At 43.5% G+C, this 20,069-nt stretch overlaps 1 protein-coding gene across 1 annotated transcript; it reads right to left on the reverse strand.

Moving 5' to 3' along the window:
- Positions 1-971: 971 nt before the first annotated feature.
- On the reverse strand, positions 972-9,574 carry timp2b (TIMP metallopeptidase inhibitor 2b). Its single transcript, XM_017711983.2, has 5 exons — positions 9,256-9,574; positions 3,695-3,795; positions 2,874-2,982; positions 2,648-2,772; positions 972-2,245 (listed from the first exon to the last, which is right to left on the reverse strand). Exons 1-5 carry the CDS (start codon positions 9,380-9,382, stop codon positions 2,048-2,050), a joined length of 660 nt encoding a protein of 219 aa, XP_017567472.1. The 5' UTR covers positions 9,383-9,574; the 3' UTR covers positions 972-2,047.
- Positions 9,575-20,069: the final 10,495 nt, after the last annotated feature.

The raw sequence follows: 20,069 nt of genomic DNA on the forward strand, positions 1-20,069 counted from the left end.
AGGCTGACGACTCGCTTCATTCATACTTCGCGCGTCCAATCAGAGGGCGGGACGCAGACGCCTGGAACATAACCGCTTTGATCACGTTTTGTTGTTTACTATGGCTAAACGACAGAACGCGCAGCGTTACTTTACGGTTCAGTACAGGCGGTGGTGTTACTCTGAACGGCGATTTGTGTGTGTATAACAAGAGCTGGAGCTTTTGGCTGTGGTCTGCTCAATGGGTAAGGAACTGACCACTGGTCACCCATAAGGTTTTTAAAACTGCAAGTTGATTGCAATCAGGGATTTGAATGTTCTGTAAAGCTACTCCATGTAGCCCCTCTTCACCCATAGCTTCCAAAGAAGAAGGATGTATATGTCATGGGCTGGAGGTTAGGGAACCAGCCATGTGACCGGAAGATCGCTGGTTCGATCCCCGAAGCATACAGTATTGTGACTGAGGCGTCCTTGAGCAAGACACCTAACCCCCAACTACTCCCCAGGCACTGCGGATAGGGCTGCCCACTGCTCTGGGCAAGTGTGTGTGTGTGTGTGTGTCTTGGGCTGGAGGTTAGGGAACCAGCCCTGTGACTGGAAGATCACCGGTTCGACCCCTGAAGCCGACAGCATGTGACTGAGGCGTCCTTGAGCAAGACACCTAACCCCCAACTGCTCCCCAGGCACTGCGGATAGGGCTGCCCCCGCTCTGGGCAAGTGTGCTCACTGCCCCCTAGTGTGTATGTGTGTGTGGTGTTTCACTGCATGGGTGGGTTAAATGCAGAGGTGAAATTTCCCTGCTGTGGGACTAATAAGGGTCACTTAATTAGTCTCTTATTTATCAGATGCTAAAATCAACTTTCCCCTCTCGGTTTGAACGAGTGACTAATTTCTTACGATAGACAGCAATGAGGATCAGAGAGGTTTACTCAGTACCGAAGTACCAACTGCATAGCAACGTTTCTGTTCCAGTATGGAAGACCACAGGCAAATGCTTTTTTTTTTTCCTTTTCCTTTATTAATGAATATTTAACTGTTACACCAATAGGAATAATACAGGATTATGAAAGGCATGCACAGGTTAGCTCTCATAAAGTCTTCCCAAGTGGTTCCAGCACCGGAAATCTCACACTATTTATTTTTTGCTTGTGATACTAAAAAAAAAAAATAAAATAAAAGAAAAACATTCAGAGACACAAATATACACAGTACAGGAACATGGAGATAAAAAAAGGATACCATGATATACAAAATGACTACAGACATAGGCTTTTTGACGTTTTCCACACGATGTTTGAATATCGAATAGTGTCAGATTAAAGGGCTTGAAAAATAATCGATAAACTGCATCGCCCAAAATCTCTTCACCAAAAAGGATGACAAATTGAAAGGAAAAAAAAAAGTAAATGCAACTGAAAGAAGTTGTTTCTTTGTCTATGAGCTACAACACCAGAGTGGAATGTTTAGATATAAATTAGAAATGTCTGTATATATTACAACATACATAAATTAGCCTATTACAAGACATCATTTCTTTGTGCACAGCATAGTACGCAATTTACATCTATTGTACTGTAGGTCACTTGTATGCACCCATAAATCCAATTACTTCAGTTATTTCTAGACTGAAAAAGGAAAAGTTACTGGCATGGACCATATAAAAAAATTAATAATAATAAAATAAAAATAACTAAGTTAAGAGTCGGACACATTTCATTGGACTACTTAAGTATTTTCTACACATGCCATGTACAGATAATGTGTTTGTTATCCAAAAAACAAACAAACGAACAAAAAACAAACAGTGGTAATATTAGCTTTCATTTTCTTAAAATCCCTTTTCGTTTTATTAAAGAGTAAGGTCACGAGTAGGCGCTACTGGGGACTCAAAGTGCTTACGAAAGTCAGAGACCTTCCTCTGCCATATTCTTTCATCTTGTCATATATAACCAGAACTAAGGTAAAAAAGTACTAAATACAGTTGAGTAATGGTGTGATTATTTCGAGGGTCCATAGCAGTATTTGGAGGCCTTTCTAAAGGGAGCTCTGAAGTCGGACGCCTTCAGGTTCATGGATCTTCGATATCCATGAATTCGTTTTTTGGTAGGGCGGCCCCACGGTACCAAGCACAGGAATCATCATTCCTCTTTATGCAAGTGTAGTGCTGAGCCTGGGGACCCTGCACGGTGCTCTGCGTAATCCAGTCAGTCCACAGACACTCTACGGGGTCACTGACTGAACAGGGTACAGAGGAGCAGCGGACAATCTGGGAGGGAGAGAGAGAGGGAGAGGGAGAGAGAGAGAGAGAATCCTTTATTAGTCCCACAGTATTACAGCAGTAGCAGAATAACAGAAGTAAGACACTCAGTAATAGAAACTGTACAAACATTATAAATAATAAAAATTAAAGTTAAATCTAGACGATTTACAACAAAATAAGAATAATAAAATAAGAGTTGCATAAGATCTGTACTGCACTTATGAACATATTGCACAATGAAAATATTTGCATTCTGAATGTGTGTATATTGTATATTAGAGAGAGCGAGAGAGAGAGAGAGCGAGAGAGAGCGAGAGAGAGAGCGAGAGAGAAAGACCACATCATTGATCCCGATTGATTTTGGAGCTTTCACTTGGATACACACGCATTCGATACTCCGATACATACCCGGCATCCACAGCCCGTCTCATAGCGCACTTCGAAGCCCTTTCTCTGAGCAGGGGTCAGAGAATTCCATGGCACAATGAAGTCGCACAGCGTCACGTGCACTGTGCCATCTGACTCCAGTTTACCTGTGCAGGGCATGAGGAGACGAGCAGATGAGTGAAATCATGGCCTTTGTCATTTGAGGGCAGGAAACTGGTACGGTCGTAAGCTGTAGCTGTTACTGTACCTGTGACCAGATATTCACTCTTTCCATCACTCTCAAGGGTCACCCCACACACAGCAGAGGTGGGAGCAGTGAAAATGGCGTTAATCTCTTGGCTAGGCCCCTTGAACATCTAACGGAGGGAACATTTTCAAATTTAACATAGAAAGTCTTTACACATTTGTATATCAAGACAGCACCATAACAGTTCTGTCATTATTGACAAGAGCTGTATAAATAGTCTGAATTAAGAGAGCAGCACTGAAACCATAAGTTCGACTTTTTTAATAAAGCTTGTCTTTAATGTTATACGTGATATTTAGGAACCACGAGCTATCCGAGCCCTAAGGCAGTGAAGCATCCGCAGCTTATGTTTTGATCGGAATGTCTAATCTTCTTGTACAAAGTAAGAAACAGAAAGACTACTGCAGCCATCTGACGTCTACTGCACACCGCGCCTCAGACAGTACAGGACGCAGCCCTACACCATAGGAATAGATTCATTTTCCCTAAACACTGGCTGCCTTTCTTTGCGTATATTCCCCAGAACTGAAGAGGTGAAGTTGTTAGCTTATAAGAGTCTATTTGTGGCATGTGAATGGTCGACAACACATGTCAATGATCCTTTAGAACCAGTGACCAACATGTAAGGAGTTACTGCTTTTATGGTGACCAAACAAACACCAACACCGTTACATTTTTTAAAAAAAACCTCCATTTTCTTTACAACCTAAACATTCTATGTATTCATCAATGCTAAATCGGAAAAATCTGTACACTTATTTAATATATTAAATTATATTATATTATATATACAATAATTTGATAATGAAAACAAAAAATACCTTCATCTGTTTAATGTCATACTGGATCTTCTTGATTGGATTGCCATAGGTGTCACTGCCAATGAGCACTTCTTTCTGTCCAATCACTTTAGCTCTGATAACTAGAGAGAGAGAGAGAGAGAGAGAGAGAGAGAGAGAGAGAACAGAGGAGAGAGAGAACAGAGGAGAGAAAGAGAGAGAGAACAGAGGAGAGAGAGAACAGAGGAGAGAAAGAGAGAGAGAGAGAGAGAGAGAGAACAGAGGAGAGAGAGAACAGAGGAGAGAAAGAGAGAGAGAACAGAGGAGAGAGAGAGAGAGAGAGAGAGAGAGAGAGAGAGAGAGAGAGAACAGAGGAGAGAGAGAGAGAGAGAGAGAGAGAGAGAGAGAGAGAGAGAGAGAGAGAGAGAGAGAGAGAGAGAGAGAGAGAGAGAGAGAGAGAGAGAGAGAGAGAGAGAGAGAGAGAACAGAGGAGAGAGAGAGAGAGAGAGAGAGAGAGAACAGAGGAGAGAGAGAGAGAGAGAGAGAGAACAGAGGAGAGAGAGAGAGAGAGAGAGAGAGAGAGAGAGAGAGAGAGAGAGAGAGAGAGAGAGAGAGAGAGAGAGAGAGAGAACAGAGGAGAGAGAGAGAGAGAGAGAGAGAGAGAGAGAGAGAGAGAGAGAGAGAGAGAGAACAGAGGAGAGAAAGAGAGAGAGAACAGAGGAGAGAGAGAGAGAGAGAGAGAGAGAGAGAGAGAGAGAGAACAGATGAGAGAGAGAGAGAGAGAGAGAGAGAGAGAGAGAGATAACAGTAGAGAGAGAGAGAGAGAGAGAGAGAGAGAGAGAGAGAGAGAGAGAGAGAGAGAGAGAACAGAGGAGAGAGAGAGAGAGAGAGAGAGAGAGAGAGAACAGAGGAGAGAGAGAGAGAGAGAGAGAACAGAGGAGAGAAAGAGAGAGAGAGAGAGAGAGAGAGAACAGAGGAGAGAGAGAGAGAGAGAGAGAGAGAGAGAGAGAGAGAGAGAGAGAGAGAGAGAGAGAGAGAGAGAGAGAGAGAGAGAGAGAACAGAGGAGAGAGAGAACAGAGGAGAGAGAGAGAGAGAGAGAGAGAACAGAGGAGAGAGAGAACAGAGGAGAGAGAGAGAGAGAGAGAGAGAGAGAGAGAGAGAGAACAGAGGAGAGAGAGAACAGAGGAGAGAGAGAGAGAGAGAGAGAGAACAGAGGAGAGAGAGAACAGAGGAGAGAGAGAGAGAGAGAGAGAGAGAGAGAGAGAGAGAGAACAGAGGAGAGAGAGAGAGAGAGAGAGAGAGAGAGAGAGAGAGAGAGAGACCCAAATGAGACCAAGGAAATCTGCCAACACTGAGCGAATGCCTGCGGTCCTGATTTTGAATAAGTCCATTTCCTTTTCTTAACATTGGCATCTTCCATTCTGCTCTGAAGGAATACACTCTGCAGGTGCTGTAACTGTGCATATATGGAAAAACATGAGTGTTTGATTAGCGGTGGAGCAGAGGGAGGAATGTGCTGTGTCTGGTGCAAAGATCTCAGCCTTAGACTCAGGAAGTCGCTCAGCAGTCTCACAACAGCAGGCTGTTTGCCCCCTACCATTCACACAGGCTTAGATCTCCAGCCCATCCATCCTAGTGGAGCTGTTGACACAAACATACCAGTCACTCCCTGTGGCCTCTTTCGTGTCCAGCCCTCTCACTTGTGAGATCAGAGTCTGGCCAAAGATGAGAAAAAGTTCCTGTTTTTCCTCTTTCTTTTTTTTTTTAAAGAGGGGAAAACCAGGCAATAACAGATGCTGTTGGTGTCTCTAGTTTGTGCATTAACCCTTCTCTATAGACACAAGGGGCCATAAGTGCATGCTACAGCTACAGGGTTGAACCTAACTAGGTCAGGATAATAAGAGACCCCAATGTAGACTCGCTCAGTTACTTTTCACTCTGTCGTGCTGAGAGAGAAACATCAGTGGCCTTCAGTGCCCTCACTGTCCTTCTTGCACACTTCTACACATGCGTACAAGTGTGTTCTCAGAAAGGCCGTACATACCCTCTCCAAACGCAGCGCTGAGCACAGAGCGCCTTTTCTCTGGGCCACACACACACGAGTGGGATGCCAGCTACACCCGCAGGAACCCTGGTTTCGAAACTCAAGTACAGGGCTCTCATCAGTGACTAAACCTACACAGAGCTGCAATGTTTTATCCCAGTTCAATCTCAGCCGCTCTTTTCCACTCACTCATTCCATTCCAAGGTGGAGAAGAGAGGCACAGTACGTCTGCTGTTTTCAGCCCCAGGTGAGGGGGAGGATGGGGACTGGAAGCAGCAACACTCTGGATTCTTCAGTTACGAGGGGGATCAGAAATAGTTGAGATTTCCTGCACACACAGAGGCCTCATAATTCACCATAATCAGACACAGGCATATTTTTGGATGTGCCTGTATCTGATTATTGAGATAGTTCATGTTTCGGGATGGTTCAGGATTTCTAGAGCTTCGTCAGAAACTGCTCTGAATTCGACTCATTTAAAAACAGATGAACGTCAAAAATACGAACTTCCGGTGCATGGCAGCACGGTCGTCTTGCCAGCATCTACGAAAAACCTGACCAAGTGTGGACTGTCCATCCATCCATCCAAGTGTGGACTGGGTTCTTCAAATACCCTGACCAGATATAGACTAGGTACTTCCAATAGACATTGGGAATACTGGGTATTGGAGGCTTGTAGCCGTGTTTTTCCCAGTTCCTGCCCAATGAAACTGCCTACTGGTGCTGAAGATCTCTGGGTTTAAGCTGCAGCTATCCTGAATCGCCCTGTTCTGTTATCCTTTTAAAAGACTGATGCAGCCATGGAGCTCCTTTTGATTCTTAAATCTGAACCAAATGACTTTTCACTCGACAAAAACCCAACATAGTGAGGGTGCATAAAAAAGGCACGTATAAAAGAACTCGTTCGTTAGTCTTATGGACATTTATGAACGCCTATGTCACTGAGCACTGGCATAACCCAGGGGTTTTCCATTTAAGCATCATAAATAAACTCTCTAACCTCTAGGAAGTACTTATAAATATGGCTTACCAACACAGGAAAGCGCTAAAGTAACGGTGACTATACCAAATCTCAGTGGCACGGAAGAGATTAAATGACGGAAAGTCCTCTGTTAAAACACAAGAAAGCCCAGTCATAGTGACTAAAGCAGACAGTGTAGGTGGGCACAAAGCAACTGGTGCATGTGGTAGACCCCTCCACCATATCCCATATCCCTACATGGCATAAGAACAGTCACAGGAAAACCACATAATGTGGCATGGCCAGACAGTTGGGTGGAGGACCAGTGGAATGGAGCAATGCTTTCTCATCTCTGGAACTGCAATAAACTGAGGGTCTGGTTAAAGACAATGACGAGTGGCTTTCCATGAACAGATCTTTGAAAACAATAAGAAAACGCAATGACCGTGCAATGCCGTGTCACTGCAGGGTCACCAAATCCTGGAAGTTGAAAGTCACCGTACGCCCATGATTCCATTCCTTGAATACCTTACTCACCTGATCTAAGCCCACCCTGCTGGAAAAACAGCACCAGAACCACTGGGACTAAAACCTGATGGTTTTTCCTTTGTGATGGAAAGGAGCTTAAAAGGTTACCAACGTTTCTCTGAAGAACACCTTCATATCGCCTTTGAAAGCCAACAAACGTGTCAAGAACCAGTCACCGGTCACCTGCTACACCACTGGGATGTTACACCTTCACACTCTTGCATTGTTGCATCAATCCACCTACGAGACGTGGAACACCATTACCCAACATTAGACTCCATTACAGAACTATAGGAGCCCAGAACTGGAGCAGCAACCTTTCACGGTTTCTACGATTCTCTTGAACAGATTTTTTAGGACTTCAGTCCGTCAGCCCAGTCCAGTTAAGCAGATCAACAGAGGTTTTTAGCTTAAACAAATGGTGTGCTCTGATATTTGACCGTCAGAGGTAGTTAGAATCGAAGGAGATATTTTGTAAAGTATGCAGATCGTCTGATGTGAAGATATTTAGATGGAGTCTGTTTACATTAAGGGAAAACAGATTTAACCACACAGCCTGTTTTCTCTAACTCCACCTGATGAATCATGTGACTAGCACATGAACCAAAACCTATTTTGCTGTAATTTTCATACCTTCCCTGAGAAAACTGGGGCAGCGTTGGGAGAAGCTGTGTTCAAGGGGAAATTCAAGAGTAAAGGTTATTTACGATTAAATTCCCTCCACATACATATTAAGTACATAAATAACGACGACATCAATCTGACAGTAACAGTTGCTAAATGTGAACCATTATCTAGGACTATAAAACGACGCTGGTTGGCATCATGTAGTCGATAACACCACCGCCCCTCGTGTGAGGATGAGGTCTGATTGCCCATCAGGCCAGAAGGGAACAAGCACAGCGTTTTCCGTGCCATTATAGTTTGGCACTTAATACTTTTCAAAGTTTAAGAAAGTTTAGGTCAAGCGAGTAGGGGAGTGTGATAATGTGCCGTCCATTATTATTATTATTATTATTATTATTATTATTATTATTATTATTATTATTATTATTGTCTTAAACAATAAAAATGCTGAACTTCTCCTTCAGATTAACTTCAGTCGTTTCAATCAAAACAAAACATACTTTTTTTAAAAAGTGAAACGCACATGTCGCTGCTGTCGGAAGAAAACCCCACATCTCCATTTTTGACATTTTTCAGTTTTTGACATAATTTTGACATAACTTTACATCGTATGTAAATTTGATGATTAACGGATCAAAAGAAATGACCTAAAATGAATCACAAAGACGTCTGGTTCCATTGACTTACATTAAAAGTGAAGTAGGTTTTTCCTTCTCCTGTAAAGTTACTATTTTGGGGATACGAGGTTTTCTTCCGACAACAGCAACAAACGGATGTAAACAAGTGTGAATATACACAAACAGCAGGAACAAATCACACCCTGAGAGAGAAAGAGTGGTTATAGTATATATATATATATATATATATATATATATATATATATATATATATATATATATATATATATACATACACACACATATGAAATAGTATAACAAGCTTATTATTTACATTAAGTGAGTGTAAATGGCGTGATGTTACTTTGAGCACTGACTGTAAACAGTAAAGCCATTTACTGTAAGCTTACACAACAACATCCCCCTGTTAGTGTGAAAAGCATCTGCCTGGTCTTCACTGCTGCGAGCAGGAGCAGCAGATCAGGACAGATGTGTGAAAAACAAACATTCCACCTCTGTCTCGGCACAAAACTCAGCCAGAGCGCTTCAGTTGTGAGCAGCTCAGCAGAAAAAGGCCTGGCAGGAAACCTGAGTTTTCACCTTCAGGCGAGTCGCGGAGAAACGAGAGTAAAACTGAACCCGGGCCGTTTTTTTCCTGCGGATCTAACGCAGCGAAGCGCGGGTAGGAAGCGGCCGCAGACACAACAGTCTGGGCCTGGCGCAGCGCTTCACACGGGCTGCTCGACTCAGACGAACTCTTCAGACACCAGAGCGGCTCCTGGAAGAGAAAACGTTAGAGAAGGGCTCGGGGGGGAAGAGGCTTACCGACATCCGCGTTGCAGTGAGCCTGCTGGGGATGTGCAGGAGCGCAGCTGCAGGCTTCCGCCACTTCGCCCAGCCTCCACAGAAGGAGCGCCAGCAGCGGAGCTGAAAAACTACCCGGCTTGGTCATCTTGGCTGTTTTGGCTGCGAAGTATAATAAGGCTGACACGGTGGCGTCTGAGAGGAGGACCCTGAAGACTGTCTACAGCTCCACAGCTCGACGGCGGAGTCGGATCGACGCAAAACAAACTTTCTAGAATCCGGGGCGGAGAAGGCCGGTGAGGCGAGCCGGGCTGAGCGCAGCGAATACGCTTCTCCGCCCGCCACAGCTGCGTTTTATGCCAGCCGAGCTCCGCCCTCCCACGACCACATCTACGTACTGACCCATCGCCCTGTCACCCTATTGGCCTGCTGCGTTTCCCCCGAGTTCAGACGCGGCGCCAGGGTCACGCCTAAATATTTTCGGGAAGCTGTTGGGCAAGCTCAGAACTTACGAGCTCGCTTTGCTTTGTAAACCTGTGATGAGAGTAATTAGTCGAGTTGCTTCTGTGTATAACACCCTGAGGCCTCTGACGGTAAAGCTGCCTCAGACCCTTAATTCCCCCCTTAGTTCCTCTATGGGTGGGTGTCAGATTGACCCCTTCTCCATTAAGGAATGATGGAGGTCAGGGAACCGGGCCTGTGACCTGAAGGTCGCTGGTTCGATCCCCAGAGCTGACAGTGTGTGAGTGAGGTGTCCTTGAGCAAGACACCTGATCCCCACCTGCTCCCCGGGCGCTGCGGATAATTCTGTTAATATGTGTCATGAAAAAAAAAGACTGAAGTTACAAAATTCTCATTTTTTTCTCATCTCCTGCTTCAGTCCACTGCCGGTCCCATAATTCCCCAAGCACATGTCCAGTACATCACCTCGCTAAACATCACTCACAAAACTGTGAGCTGCTCGTTTTGATCGTTCCTGTTACATTGATTTATCAGCAGGGGTGGACAATAACTGAGTAACTGAGTACCTGAGTAACTGTAATTAATTTCTGTACTTTAGTATTTTTGGTGTATCTGTACTGAAGTTTCTCCGTTCTGGGCGACTTTTTCCTTTCACTCCACTACATTTCAGAGTCTAATATCCGACTTTCTCCTCCTACATTTTGAGAAATCTGTGGTTCCTTTTGGTTTCTGTGTGTATAAAAACGTAACATGTCAAAACGAAAGAAGCGCAAAGCCAGAGGACCAATCAGGGCCCAGCGGTCACTTTGTTTAGAGCTGGTTTTGACCTGTTGGTCATACCGACCCAGTGCAGCACGCGGTTCAACGTCAGCGCAGCAGCGTAAAACTTTGGGAGAGTCTGTTCAACATAAATGATGAACTAACCTAACTTTGTGTAAATAGAGCTCAATATAGAAATATGTCCACATATGCAGTCGAGACTGACGCGGCTTTTTTCTGAATTTCTACAAACACCATTTCATTTTATAGTAAATGAGTTTGGGCTGGTTTATGTTTATGAACAGACGCCTACAGATCAACATAGTAAAGGAGCTCATCTGTGATCCTGAGTTTAAAGCCAGTTTTTATTCAACTTAAACTTGGAACTAAGTTGAATTAAGTTAATTACTCTTTTAGTACTTTTACTTTATACTTAAGTACATTTGAAGGCAAATACTTTAGTACGTTTACTCAAGTGGAGGTCTAAAGGGAGGAACTTCTACTTTTACTGGAGTGATATTTTACCTTGGGGGTCTCGACTTTAACTCAAGTGCATGATGTGTGGACTTTGTCCAGCCCTGTTTATCAGTCTACTCAGGCTTTAGCAGCAACATCTGTTTGCAAAGAAGCCTTTAATTGGGATCCTTGTCAGTATCTGTCTAACGAGCGTGCTCTATGCTGTCCTCTAATATTAAAATAATTAACATACAGGCGTTCTTGGTTTTTTGCTTTTCGTTTGTGTGCTTCTTTATTTAGTGGGTTCTCAATGGTTCTAAAAATATTCCACAACAACCTGTATCCTTTTGTTCTTTTTCTTTACGTCTTTTTAAGGTGGGACCTGGACTGAATACAGATTCCTGTGTTCTGCGTGTGTGTTCCCAGTACTTGCATTCTGTCACATCCCAATCATGGATACTCGTGCACTGGAACATTCAAACGACGGAAGACGACTTTCTCCGGGTTTTCCGACTCTCGTCCCGGGGACCCACCACCCTGCCCAGCTTCGTACTCCCTGTTCTAGCCCACCCAGTCAACCACATGAAGGCCGTGATAACAAGAGGATGAGCTGGATCAGGGGTACTAGAGCAAAGACAACCCAAAAGTGCTCAGGTGCTCTTGGTGCCCAGAACCTCAGGTGAAAAACTATGCCTTAGTGAAACTGCCAGAAAGGCGACCAGCCATTCTAACATGCGGGATCATGTAACATGTGGTGTGTCATAGAACTAAGTCCTGAATTTTACTGATTAAAAACATTTTTTTTTAATTGTGCAATATACTGTTAGCTTAGGTTTGCCATACATTCGGCCTGTATGTTTCCTAGTTAGCCAATAACTCACCAGATGAATCCCTGCTCCATCATTTGCATTGGGACAGACAAGAGAACTATTGCATAATAAGTGGTAAAGATGCATGGTTCAATAAATTAAACATCAACCTATGTCAAGATCACAAAGCCAGTCACAAAGCATAAACTGCCTGTATACACAAAGCTATCTAAGCCGATGAAGCCTTTGGAAGTAATTCTTGTGTTGATAATGTGCTGTAAGCCTCATTCTTGAGAAACAGCCGTAGGCATGCATCTGCTTGTTTCAGAAGGCTCATTGTTTTGGCCCACAGGTGAATGGTATGAAGTACCTGTCTGTTCCTGATTAACAAAACATGTACGGTACATTTTGGTTCCAATCTAAACGATGTAGTCGTCTATGATGTTCACTGTATGTTAGACTGCGCTATAGGAAATTGTTGACACGAAAAAAGACATTTTATTCACATTCATTGTTCGATTTTTGTGCCGCATCACAGCTCTTACAGAAATCTAAGCACATAAAACCAGAGTATTTATTACAAAATGGTCAAACCCTACTTAGATACCTGCTTTCAACTATGCCAAGGGACGTGGTCCCAAGGCAGGGTCTACGACAAGATAGGGTGAAGCGGTTTTCAGGTGTGAGTGTAGCTGTGTTATTGGTATCTGTCATTTATGGCTTGTAAAGTCATATTTAACCAAAACGTATGTAAATAGATAGAACGTTCTCACAGGACCTCATCAAAGTCAAAACCTGTCCTGAAGGCGATTTGCTGTGATGTAGTCTGGCCAAAAAGTCTCAAAGTCACTCGAATTCCTTACCAAGCAAGTAGGAAAACCGCGGTTCACTGTTGCAAATGAGTGTGTAGAGCACAATGCTTAATATCGAACCCATGCATGACCTGGTCACTCACTCTTGTATCATGGAACTAGGGTCCCATTGCACCACATCCTGTTTCATGCTTTGTGTGTTTCATGTGAGTTGTATCAGAGGTGTATCTACGAAGATGCGGCGTGCAGATGTATCTATGGAGGCCAAACGAGTTTTAAAAGCGGACGACAACATATAGAAAGGTTTTTTTTGCTTATAAAGCATCTCGCAGCCATATAAAATAAAATTAAAATCAAGTACATAATGATAGACATAAAACTAAAAGTAAACGAGTGAAGCAGGTAAATGAATTAAAAATGCGAAAAGCTTGAAAGTTGCTTTAAATACGCTTGAAGTGAAAGTGTACGTGAATGAAACGTGCTAAATCAACGTGACGACTGTGCAAATATCTAATTAACTTTCTTAATTTGTGTGGAACTGACGTACAGATTTAAATCATGTATATTTAACAACTTTTTTTTTTAAGCATAGATTTAAAAAGTGTATTTAGGGCTGCGTCTCAAAATTCCCTTTGAAATGTGCGAGCCAAATGTCCTGCTGGAGGGATACCATGACTTCAAGGCATAACTCAAAATGCAGCCTCACTTCTTTTGTGTTTCACCCGTGGGAAGTTAGGATGTCATGTAGAATATAATCATAAACATGATTAATACACCAGGACAGAACAATTTCCAGCGTATACCGATTACTCAGCATCACATATGACTGACATGTGGTTCCAACTAGGCCTCAAAACGGGACAACTGGTGTTTATTTAGGTCTTCCGTCATTATCGCGGCACTCTTACCCACAGAAAAGGGGACAGTGGGAAGCGACAGGCGTTCTCTTCTCAAAGCCAGTCTAACCAGCTTCCTGTTTGATTCTATCAGCCATGATGTTATACTTTTTTTTTTTCTGGAGGTTTCCAGAGTCTTGTGACCTGCTCCTCACTGCACACACCTACAGACCTCAGTGACTTCCCGGCAGAAGAATGCTTTGGAATTTCTGGCTGTGACTGGACTTGGTTTTGGATGAAACTGGGGGCGAGCGTACAAGCATTCATTTCATCATGTGCTGCTAACTAGACCAAAGCTGACCCCATTGGACACTTCGTTTTAACTGCTCAAAATTCATGGGAATTCTCATTTAGAGGATGACAGGTGGATCACTCATTATTTTTAGGATTAAAAGACCCTTATTATTCCCACAACAGGGAAATTTCACCTCCGCATTTAACCCATCCACGAGGTCACACACACACACACACACACACACACACACACACACACACACACACACAGAGGCAGCCCTATCCCAGTGCCCTTGCTCAAGGACACCTCAATCATGCACTGTTGGCATTGGGGATTGAGGCAACCTCCTGATTACAGGGCTTTTTCCCAAACCTCCAACCCACAACTGCCCCATTTATTTAGCCACTGTAAAATGACTAGTGACCGCAAGTTCTTTTCCTCTCTTTAATTGTCCTGTTTAAATGTTTTTTAGTGGACCTTTCCTGCTCTGGTCCACCCATATTTGGTTATTCTTTGTGTTTAAATGATTAAATAAAAGAGGTAATTGAAGTATTAGCTGGAAAAGCTACCGTCTGAGATGGAAGGACTGCCCGGTTACATGACTTTGAGTCACAGAGTTATTCATGAGTTATTCACTGCTTAGACAATAATATTACAGTACAGTGAAAGTGATACACTCCGGCTCCAGCTAGACCGTTGCATGTCAGGGATCACTTAAAGTTACACACCACATTTGGTATGAAGAAACACGATTACCTCATGCAATCAAAGCAGCAGAAAGAGTTTTCTCCATGAGGGAGAGAACATAGTTGTGCAAGCGTGGTGTGATCGTATTGTTGAGGAGAGACCTAACACTGGATTTTATGACTGTGGTGAGACATCAAGCATGTTGAGGCGCGAAAAGGCGATGGTCAGTGTATGAGTCAGAACAGGAATAAACAAATAATGGAGCAGAATGAAAACAGGCTTTCGTTTTCACTCGGGTCTTTTCTCATCTTACTCATATAAGGCTTGTAAGTGGCTCTGGAAAAGAGCGTCTGCTAAATGCTGTAAATGTCATATTCCATTGGATTCAGTCACTGTTTATGGGCCAATCCACTTCCTTGATATCTTTCAGGTCAGGTCTAAGCAGACTCTAAGCACTCTGTTGTGATCTTATCCTTGATGAAACCTCAGAGAGATGTGTAGCAAATGTGGTCAGACATTGGTAAGTGATATTGTGCAAGACCAGACTCGATGTTTTGACCCTAAGACCTGCGTCAGTAATGGTGAAATGCATAGAATTATTCAATCATAGCTCATAGCTCACTGATGCACATACGTACAGCTCACATAACTGTGACGTTCACATCAACGTCAGTGCGAAATGGAAGGCTATGAACTTTTCATGGGGGCAGTCGAGGGCTGGAGGTTAGGCCCTGTGACCGGAAGGTCGGCAGTTCGATCCCTTGTGCTGATAGTCTATGACTGAGGTATCCTTGAGCAAGACACCTAACCCCGTGGATAGGGCTGCCCACCGCTCCGGGCAAGTGTGCTCACTGGCCCCTAGTGTGTGTGTCTGTTCACTAGTGTGTATGTGGTGTTTCACTTCACGGATGGGTTAAGTGCGGAGGTGGAATTTCCCCGTTTGTGGGATTTAAAAAGTATAACTTAAACTTAAATGGTGTCTTACCTCTTTATTCTGAAATAAAAATGGTCTGTTTTCAGCCAAAGCCTAATAGTATTCACACCTGAACTGATCCTTATGGATGATAACTTCAATCAATTAATCAATCAACCTGTATTTAGTCTCGGAGAACATTGAGGGTGCCCCTCATTTGCCGTGTTGCAGAGTTAGCACAGAGTAACTGGATTGATAACATGTAATAACATATCAGATGATAAAAGTAAATGTAATAAATGAAGACTCAGATCAGGTAAGCATAAAAAGTGAAACGTTAATAATAATAACAAATACATAAGATGTAAAAGTTAATAAAATCAAGTTAGAATCAAACGAGGAAGATAAGATAAAAAATACTAATATACGTTATTATAATTTATTAAAATGACAAATAATAAAACATCCGTCCATCCGGGGGTGCTGGAGCCTATCCCAGCAGTCATCAGGTGGAAGGCAGGATACACCCTGGACAGGTCACCAGTCCATCACAGGACAGACAGGCAGTCACACCCAAGCCTGACTGCATGTCTTTGGACTGTGGGAGGAAACCGGAGAACCCGGAGGAACCCCACGCAGACACGGGGAGAACATGCAGACTCCACACTGAGAGGATCCCGGTCACCCGGCCGGGGAATCAAACCCAGGCCCTCCTCGCTGTGAGGCGACAGCGCCACTCACCTTGCCGCCCCTATTAATAAAACAATGATAATTAAAATAAGAATTTGAATAATAATGGATAAAATAACAAATAGATAATAAAATAACGAACATAACAAAAACGGTAAAAAATCAGGTAAAGCAGCGTGAGGCAGGGTGGAGGTGGTTAGAGACTGACCCAGCTCGCTGAGCTTCAGTGTGTCCTGTATTTAGTTCCAGCTCGCTGGTGCTGGAACCAGAAGCACTGCTTTGCAATGTAACGCGCTTAAGGGCTGCCACTTACTTTTACATTTCTGCATATTTAATCTCTTCAGACTTCAAAACTTTAGTAAATTTAGAGTGGTCTGATTTGAAATGCGCCTGGAATCAGAATTGCCCACAGTGGTGGAGATAGGAACCAAACGTCTGGTTCTGAAAAATACATGTTATGACACAAAATGATACCCGATGCACAGTTTTTGCTACTTTACTACTAGATTTATTGCTATCTCCTCATAGAAAAGACATGTAGAAGAAGAAGAGACGAGTGAACTCTACTTGGATTAATAACTAAAATGGCTATGTTTGTGCTGTAGACATTGTGAGCCCTGGTTCCTATCAGGAACACAGTAAAGAAATCAGAGCTGGCCAATTTCTTTGCAATGCAGCAGTTTACGTCTCAACAACTGAGGCACTTGCATTCGTTCATTCTAGTATAGCTGCAAAGCATGGAGAGAGCTTATTTGCACACCAACACTTCACAGCAGTATTCCCTAGTGCCCTACCTGGCACATTTTAATGCTTTCCCTGCTTTAACACACCCACTTCAACCCAGTAAGTGGGTGTCGATGAGCTGATTATTAGATGATCGGGTGTGAACAACAGGGGAAAGTCTAGAATATGCAGGGCAGTGGGCCTTCACGAGTAGGACTGGGAAACACTGTTTTAGAATACTTCACGGATATAGATCTTAATGGAATTGAGCAAGATGTGCTTGTGAAAATTCCGCCTTATCCTTAGATTCCTAAGTAGTTACACAAAGCTCACTATATTCATTCATTATATATATTGGGACAGTCGTGGGCTGGAGGTTAGGGATCTGGCCCTGTGACCGGAAGGTTGCCGGTTCGATCCCCAGGGGATCAGTCCATGACTGAGGTGTCCTTGAGCAAGACACCTAACCCCCAACTGCTCCCCGGGCACTGTGGATAGGGCTGCCCACCGCTCTGGGCAAGTGTGCTCACTGCCCCCTAGTGTGTGTGTTCACTAGTGTGTATGTGGTGTTTCACTTCACGGATGGGTTAAATGCGGAGGTGGAATTTCCCCGGTTGTGGGATCAAAAAAGCATCACTTAATCACTTATTTTAGTTCCTTTGATGGAGAGACAGTAAATTCTAGGATTGTAGGGCAGGAAACTGAGGAATACCCATTTGAACAAATAAAAATAATGATTCTTATTGCAGTGGAATCAAAGCGCCAGAGGACACCTATAGAAGCATAGAAGACATACTACTAATACTACAAGGTTACTGTTGTCTGGGGTTGTACTGCAGAGAGCACAGCGCTGGGACATGGCCTTGCCTTTGACAGGAAAATCTGTTTTTACGCTTGCGTGTGAGAAATAGCAATTGGCTGTAATTGGAGCTATTCACCTCAGCTAAGTACCCTGCTCAAAGCATTCCCCGTTAACGTAGATTAACCTTTGACAAACTATGTTTTAATGACTACTCACTGCTCCTGTATTTTAAGAATACAACACATTTTCACAATAGATTTAACATTTTCTCAAAAAAATCTCACAGTAAGTAACTGAGGAGACATGCAGGTCCGTATCGGTCCAGCAGAGGGCCAACCAATCTCACACTTAAGCCCTGCTTCCTTTTAGTGCAGCAACACTAAAACACAGAGAGGAATTTTCAAAACATGATAATTGACACAATCTAAAATATGATGAAACATAACCCGGTGCACGTAGAAGTCTAGAAACCGTCATCCCTGGTCATTCCTTCATGGTGCCTGAAACAGCTCCAGGGAAGCCCAGCTGATGACACACCACCTTGGCGTCCACTATTTCCCGACTGATATTACTGACCGTCATCTGCAGTCATTCACTGTGTGCACAGTGACACAATAACTGCTTCCTGTAAAAATGATAAAATTTGCTTTTAGGTTAGAGGGAGAGTGGTAGTTTTCAGGGTAGGGTAGAAAGTAAAACATCGTACACACACACACACACACACACACACACACACATATATATATATATATATATATATATATATATATATATATATATATATACATGTATCTCTATTTTTGTTGTTTTTCAGTTTTTGACATAATTTGAAAATACTCATAGTCCTATATATTGTGTGTAAATTCCATGATTGGGGCAGTTACGGGCTGGAGGTCGTGACCGGAAGGTTGCCAGTTTGATCCCCAGAGCCGACAGCACATGACTGACCCCCAACTGCTCCCTGGGCGCTGCGGACTGGGCTGCCCACCGCTCCGGGCAAGTGTGTGTGTGTGTGTGTGCGTGTGTGGTGTTTCACTTCACGGATGGGTTAAATGCAGAGGTGAAATTTCCCCGTTGTGGGACTAATAAGGGTCACTTAATCTTAATGATGATTGGACCAAAAGAAACGACCCAAAAGGACTTGGAAAAAAAGTCTGGCTCCATTGACTTACATTAAAAGTAGAGAATCGAATGCGGGACGGAGAAGCCGGTCCAGTTGAAGTAGCTGAGGATGCTGACCTGTGCCTTGTTCCACTCACTGTCCACTCTGTTAGACACTCCTACCTTGTCAGTCCATCTTGTAGATGTAAAGTCAGAGACTGACTCGTCATGCGCCCTTGAGCATCAATTACAGCTTAACAACAACGTCTCCTGCTGTTCACAAGTTGACTCATTACCTGCTGAGGCACGGTGTCCCACTCTTCTTGAAGGGCGGCACTCAGGTCTTTGAGGTTCTGGGGTACAGAGTTACGAGCCTCTACACGGCAACTCAGCTGAGCCCATAGGTTTTCTATGGGATTCAGGTCTGGAGAAAGTGCAGGCCGCTCCATCTGAGGTACCCCAGTCTCCAGCAGCCGTTCCCTAATGATGCCACCTCAATGAGCTGGAGCATCGTCGTCCATGAAGATGAAATGATGCCTGTGTTGTTCATGCAGAGGCACAATGACTGGATTAGTGATGTCATTCAGTAGTTTGGGCCACTGGGTCACTGCACCTGCCCACGCTGTAACACCACCACCACCACCACCACCTCGCTGTTAAGTTCCTTGTTAGAGAACAGCAAGTTGCGCAAAAAGTACTGAAACACTGAACAGCTGGACATACGCATTCAGTTTAGAGTTTAGAGAAGTTCGCATTAAGTTCACCTGTAGAAGTTAAGAGTGCATTTTAGGTTCATCCTGAAATTTCACCCGAAAGCCAAACATCCCCGACTTTTTGTGAGTGGTGTATAAGTCACTTTCAACATCCCAGCCATGGTCTCCATACTGAACTACTCTACTACAACTTGTACAGTGATAATAAAGGTATTTGTATTTTTAAGTTACACCCATAAAGTAGTGCTTCTCCAAGGGTTTTTAAGGGCAATGAATATATATAGCTCTTCTTTACACTAAAACTGTCCGTTTCTACTGTTCCTCATGTCTTTAGGATATAACATGTCTACATGTCAGCCCCTTACACTCCCCTGTACCTCTATAACTTAAGGCCTATTATTCAGTAAGAACATAGAAAAATATGGAAAATGAGTGAATTATTCTTAATCTGTGGAAATAGGGATTGGGAGTGTGACCTGGTGGAGGTTTGCACTGGAGAGGAGAGGAATGAAGGTCAGTAGAGATAAGACGGAATACATGTGTGTGAATGAGAGGGAGGCAGGTGGAAAGTTGAAGATACAAGGAGTAGAGGTCGTAAAGGTGGATGACTTCAAATATCTTGGGTCAACCATCCAGAGCAATGGACAGTGAGGTGAGGAAGAGGGTGCAGGCAGGATGGAGTGGGTGGAGACGGGTGTCAGGGCTGATGTGTGACAGAAGGACAGCAGCAAGAGTGAAAGGGAAGGTTTACAAGACAGTAGTGCGTCCTGCTATGAT

The sequence above is a fragment of the Pygocentrus nattereri genome, chromosome 14, assembly GCF_015220715.1.
Source record: "Pygocentrus nattereri isolate fPygNat1 chromosome 14, fPygNat1.pri, whole genome shotgun sequence".
Taxonomy (NCBI): Eukaryota; Metazoa; Chordata; class Actinopteri; order Characiformes; family Serrasalmidae; genus Pygocentrus; species Pygocentrus nattereri.

Bases quoted from the DNA above. Each gene is read 5' to 3' on its own strand.
- timp2b (XM_017711983.2), bottom strand. From the start codon at position 9,382: ATGACCAAGCCGGGTAGTTTTTCAGCTCCGCTGCTGGCGCTCCTTCTG. The intron at 3,796-9,255 runs GTAAGCCTCTTC...CTCTCTCTCTAG, and splicing joins TCACTGCAACGCGGATGTCG to TTATCAGAGCTAAAGTGATT. The intron at 2,983-3,694 runs GTATTTTTTGTT...TCCCTCCGTTAG, and splicing joins ATGACATTAAACAGATGAAG to ATGTTCAAGGGGCCTAGCCA.